At 45.5% G+C, this 6,206-nt stretch overlaps 1 protein-coding gene across 6 annotated transcripts in view; it reads left to right on the top strand.

Moving 5' to 3' along the window:
• Positions 1-6,206, top strand: part of ACADSB (acyl-CoA dehydrogenase short/branched chain) — a 42,764-nt gene continuing 36,558 nt past the window's right edge. For all 6 annotated transcript variants that reach the window (XR_004034183.2, XM_060286388.2, XM_060286387.2 and 3 more), the window contains exon 1: positions 1-159. Coding sequence is in view for 5 of the 6 variants with exons in the window: in XM_060286388.2 (XP_060142371.1) it covers positions 118-159 (42 nt within the window). In the remaining variant the exon portion in view is untranslated. The remainder of the gene's footprint in view (positions 160-6,206) is intronic.

Below are 6,206 nucleotides of genomic sequence, written 5' to 3'. Positions count from 1 at the left end.
CAAGGGAGTTTGTGGGCGGGGCTCTGGCTCCACTCGCCCCCAGGCATTGGTGTGCGGCCCGGAGGCTCGCCAGAGCCGCTTCCCGGGATTCTTGAGGGAGCTTGTCCTGGGGCGCAGATGGAGGGAGCCACGGTTCGGCTGCTGCGCGGCGGCGCGCTGGTAAGTGCGCTCGCGGCGGGCGTCTTGGGGGCCCCGAATGACCTTGGCCCCGGCAGCGGGGTCTTCCCCTGACGGGACTGGGGCGCCCGGTCCACGTCCCGGGCCCGCGCTTCCCTCCCTCCGCCGGGTCTCTCTCAGACCCCTCACCGCGGGCCGGCCCCGACCCCGACCTCTCTCCAGGCCTCTCGCCGAGCCGGCCTCAGTTTCTGTAAGGAGGGCTGGGAGTGGCAGCTGGTGAGAAGGGGGCTAGGGGCTGGTCTAGAAGCTTCTTTGACGGAGCAATCACCTTGCATGGAGTCGGAGAGACACAGCTGCAAGGTATCTTTTGCAGGCCATTGGGTCCTGAAAGCTGCCGAGTCTTGAATCTTTCGAGGCATTTTGTAGAGATGTCATTTCTCTGATGTCGCTTTTCCCCAATGATTACATTTCCCATTTGTCTTGATTCCTTTCTTCCTAAGTGCTAGACCAGGGTTTCTTAGCTTTGGCACTGTTGACATTTGAGGCCAAATCTCAATTGTGGGAGGCTGTCCTGTGCACTGTAGGATGTTTAGCACCCCGGAGTTGTGACAACCAAAGGCAAAATTGCCCCTGATTGAGTACCGCTGGTGTAGACCTGTACTATTGTGTGCTCCAGAAGGGTGGGAAGAAGGGACCGTTCTCCTTACAACCTGGTAAAAAACTCTCAACCTATTTGCTGTACCCAGTTTGTTGACTATACGAATCGATCTTCAAGATTCCAACAGGAGCGGTTGAGATTCTGAGGTGCTGTTTGCCAAAGAGTTTTACAAGCTAAATGGTCAGTAGCTTGCAGAAGGAACTCAAAAGCACAGCTACCACTTAGACCCATTTCAAAAGTTCACCTGTGGTGTAATGAGGCCCTCAGCTAGGGTGATACCACCGACGGTTAGCGAGGAAGATACATTAATAGACTTGAGAAGAGCTGCTAATTACCTTGAGATGGAGGAATTAGATGGACTCCACATTTTCTAAATGGAGTGGCTTAGTGGTGGGCAAAGATTGGGATGTCTGGAGGAAACGTAGTTTAGGGGTAACAGAAGGAAAATTTATTAATTTTCTTTTAGACTTTAAAAAGTGTCAGTAAAATGTACCCCTGGAGAGTTTTGGAAGCTGGGCAGGAGGAGGATCTGGAGAGCAGCAGAAAAATAAGAGCTAGAGAAGTAGGAGACAGGCAAAGCCACAGATGAGGGATGGGGCGTGTGAGGGAATGGAAGCACAGGAGGGTACAAGTCAGCCTTTGGAGTACATTACAGACCATTCTGGGTAAATGGTGAAGAAAGGCAAAGCAAAAGGAGAATAAATGTAGGCTATCAGAGGAGGCTTTGTGACGAACATGCTTTATTCAGAATTGGAGCAAAAGAAGTAGAGAGATATTTCAGTCCTTTCTTAAGAGCAAAAATACAAGCAGAGTTTGTGCCATGTAAAGGAAACAACCCAAGGAAAGCAGAGGCAAGTGTTTTTTGAGAAGTTCAAAATACAGCCCCCTAACCCAGGGTCAATTTATGGAGATACGGATTGAAAATTGAGGCAGCACATGAACTCGGTCCATTGAACCATGAAGAACTGCTTGAGGTTCTGGTGCTCCCTTGACTCAGTTTGGTGTTCACCTGGGGGCACTGGAATATGCCACACCTGGTCTGGAGCTCAGGTGTCCTTACTTCTATCTTAACTGTTCTTTCTGCTACCAGCCTGGTTTCCCTGAAAAGGAGGGTGGGTCAAAGAAATTCCCAGTACCTGGTAAGGTATTGGACCCAAGTTAATTGCACAATTTTAAAAAAAAGTTCATTAATAATCCCACCTTTTAAGATTCCTCTGGAAATAAAGGGAAGTTAGTCTCTGGTTTCGTTTTTGTACACTGGTAGTTTGGGAAAGAGAACTTGCTGACTTGGCTAAGGTCACACGGAAGGCAAACAGGTCTCCTTTATGCTGGTTCCTGGCACTGTACCCTGTCTTGGTTTATTTAGCCTACTCCTGAGGCAGTCTACTCTTCTTCTAGAAGGTGGTGATACTGTTAGGAACTACTAGGGGCTGGAATGAGGAGCCTGAGACTGATGGAAGGGAAAGGTTACCTGTTTAGTAGTTTTCGAGAATACCTGAAAACAGAAGCTACTGTTTCGGGAGGAAGCAAGCAGGGATTAGAGAGATTCTGGTGCCAAAGTTTTGGCTTGGGCATATGAAAACAGAAACGATCAAACTCTTTTTTTTGGTTGGGGGGGGTGGGCTGTGTTGGGTCTTCATTGCTGCACGCGGGCTTTCTCTAGTTGCAGCGAGCGGGGGCTACTCTTGGTTGTGGTGCACGATCTTATTGCGGTGACTTCTCTTTTGTGGAGCACGGGATCTAGGCACGCGGGCTTCAGTAGTTGTGGCTCGCGGGCTCTAGAACGCAGGCTCAGTAGTTGTGGCTCGTGGGCTCTAGAGCGCAGGCTCAGTAGTTGTGGTGCACAGGCTTAGTTGCTCCGCGTCATATGGGATCTTCCTGGACCAGGGCTGAACCCGTGTCCCCTGCATTGGCAGGCGAATTCTTAACCACTGCACCACCAGGGAAGTCCCAGGATCAACTTTTAAAATCTAAAGTCAGGTATGCAGTACTTAAGTCAGATCTTAAAATGGACATCCCAGGTTTAGTCAGAATTCAGTAAAGTGTTGCTTAGTAGAAGACTGGGAGTCCTTGAACTATTAGGGCATAGAGAAATAAGTATTGTGTAATTTACTGAACAAAAACATATAAACCCTGAAGGATAAAACAGCATTAATAAGTATAGGGGAGGAAAACTGTTCCCCTTTTCCCTTCTAGGTTCTTTAGCTGGTCTGATAATTAAATTGGCATGACAGGGCTTCCCTGGTGGCACAGTGGTTGAGAGTCCGCCTGCTGAGGCAGGGGACATGGGTTCGTGCCCCGGTCTGGGAAGATCCCACATGCCGCAGAGCAGCTGGGCCCGTGAGCCGTGGCCGCTGAGCCTGCGCTTCCGGAGCCTGCGCTTCCGGAGCCTGCGCTTCCGGAGCCTGCGCTCCGCAACGGGAGAGGCCACAACAGTAAGAGGCCCGCGTACCGCAAAAAAAAAAAAAAAAAAAAAATTGGCATGACAGATTAACAGGAGAAAAACAGATTTTGTACTTAAAGGAGCCCATAAAAAATATGAGACTCAAAGAAGTGACCAAAACCTGAAGCTTTTATGCTCTTTAGACAAAGAAACGGTACATTTGTGAAGAATTGACAAGAAAAAGAGGTTTGGGCTTGGGGTAGCTAATTAGTGAAGAAGTAACAAGCTTTGTTTATACAGCCTTCTCTGCCCTCAGTTCCCTGTTTCTGGTGATGAGGATGCCTTCTACCCTCCCGGTACAGGGAGAGTACCTTTCACAGGGGAGATTATTTCCTGTTTTCAGGGGGGACAGAGGAGGTCAGTATCCTTCTTGCACTGCTGTTTCTTAAATATCTTTAATTCAAAATGATCAGTGTGGGGACTTCCCTGATGGCGCAGTGTTTAAGAATCCGCCTGCCAATGCAGGGGACTCAGGTTCGAGCCCTGGTCCAGGAAGATCCCACGTGCCACGGAGCAGCTAAGCCGTGCGCCACAACTACTGAGCCTGCGCTCTGGAGCCTACGCGCCACAGCTACCAAAGCCTGCGTGCCTAGAGCCTGTGCTCTGCAACAAAAGAAGCCACCACAATGAGAAGCCCTCACAGGGCAATGGAGAGTAGCCCTCGCCCGCTGCAACTAGAGAGAAAGCCCGCTCACAGCAACGAAGACCCAATGCAGCCAAAAATAAATAAATAATTATTTTAAAAAAATGATCAGTGTGCCAAAGTGGCATATTTAGGGGTGGCATATTCTGCTCCCCTTTATAAGCAAATCCTCATCACACCTCCTCGTCATCATTCTTTGCTATAAGGGAAATTTGCCTCGGCATGACTGCCTACCTCAGCACCTAAGGCAGTAGGAGAAAGTGTGTCCAGTGTAGTTCTGACATCTACTGATTACACAGTGAGCCATAGCTGTCAAATCTAAATTCTGTATTAAATATTGGCCTATTGCAGAACTGTTTATATGCAATGTTAACCCTTACATCCACGGAGCATAAAAGCATCAGAAAATCACTGTTCTCATTTTGCTTAGGTTAATTACCCTAAAGCGGTAACAAGCGATGAGCATAATTAAGCACATTGGTGTTTGATCTCCTATTTATTATATAAAAACTTGACATGAAGGACCTTCTTTCTACTACTACTTCCTTTTTGGAATACCTCCTAAATATATGTCTTTTAAACAACCAGTACACAGTATTTAGCATAAGAAATAAAATGTTTATTCATTAATTCTTCTAAATCATTGTTATAATTCTCATAAACCATACCAATTCCTATAATTTTAAAGCTACAACATTTGGTTTCTCTAATTTTAAAGGAATTTAATTTACTTTTTTGGGTGTGGGGGAGGAGTGATACAATTCTTTAAAAGTATTTCTTTTCAGTAGATAATTGTAGAATCTCATGCAGTTATAAGAACTAATACAAAGAGATCCTGCACACCCTTTATCCAATTTGCCCCAAAGGTGACATCGTACAAAACTATAGTACAGTATCACAACCAGGAAATTGACATTGATGCAAACCATCAATCTTTTTCAGGTATCTCCAGTTTTACACATAAATTTATACACTTCTGTGCAGTTTTATCACATGTATGCACCACTACAGTCAAACTACAGGACAGTTCCGTCAGCACAAGGAGCCCTTGTTTTACCTTTTTTTTTTTTTTTTTTTTTTTTTTTGCTGTACGCGGGCCTCTCACTGTTGTGGCCTCTCCCGTTGTGGAGCGCAGGCTCAGCAGCCATGGCTCAGGGGCCCAGCTTCTCCGCGGCATGTGGGATCCTCCCAGACCGGGGCACGAACCCGTGTCCCCTGCATCGGCAGGCGACTCTCAACCATTGCACCATCAGGGAAGCCCTGTTTTACCCTTTTATAACTACACAACATCCCTACTCCGCCACCCCACCTGTTTCTAACCCTTGATAACCACTGATCTGTTCCCCACCTGTATAATGGTATCATTTCAAGATTATTAGGTAAATGGAATCATGTATTTGTAACCTTTTGGAATTGGCTTTTTACATTCAACATAATTATTATGACATTCAAACAAGTTGCCTGAATCATACTTGGTTCCTTTTTATTGCTGAGTAGTATTCCATTGTAAAGGAGGAAAAAACTTCTACTCTCTTGGGTTTAGCGTGTGGAGCCTGCAAATTAAACTGACAGAAGACAGATTAACCTGAGGAAAAGGTTTACTTGATATGCATAGGGAAGCCAACAAAAGAAGTAGCTTCATTAAATAAAGTTAAAGGTTTATATACTTAGTAGGGAAATGGGAGGGGGGAGAAATTGATTCTATGGGAGAAACAAATAGCGTTCTTTAGGAAAGACCAAACAGATTTTTGAACAGATATGAGGTAAGAAAGATGATAACAGTGTTTAAGTATGAGTGGTCTTTTCCATAAAGTCCCCCAGGAGGGGATTTACAGTAGCCTCATTTCCCAGTGTTGCTTCTTTTAGTCAGATAAGAAGACTTTTTTCTGCATCTGTTGAATCTCAAATGTCTTCGGCTTGGAATAATCTTTATTGGAATCTGAGGTTCCTTGTGGGTCCCCACACCGTGATAGGGACATGCCATGGTTGCTTAACCATTCACCTACTGAAAGACATCCAGATTGTTTCCAGTTTTTGACTATTGTGAATAAAGCTGCTATGAACATTTGTGTGCAGGTTTTTATTTGAACTTAAGCTTTCGTTTCTCTAGGATAATACCCAGGAGTACAATTACTGGATCATATGATAACTGCATTTTTATAGGAAACCACGAAACTGTTTTCCAACATGACCTCCTACCATTTTACATTCCTATCAGCAGTGTATGAGAGATCCAGTTTCTCCTCATCCTTGCCGGCAGTTGGCATTGTCGGTAATTTTTTTATTTTAGCCATTCTGATAGGTGTGTAATTATATCTCACTGTGTTAATTTAATTTTAAAATAT

This window comes from Globicephala melas, chromosome 16, assembly GCF_963455315.2.
Source record: "Globicephala melas chromosome 16, mGloMel1.2, whole genome shotgun sequence".
In the NCBI taxonomy this organism is placed as follows: domain Eukaryota; kingdom Metazoa; phylum Chordata; class Mammalia; order Artiodactyla; family Delphinidae; genus Globicephala; species Globicephala melas.
The sequence above is the reverse complement of the archived record's forward strand: the minus strand, read 5'-3'. Positions and strand labels throughout refer to the sequence as shown.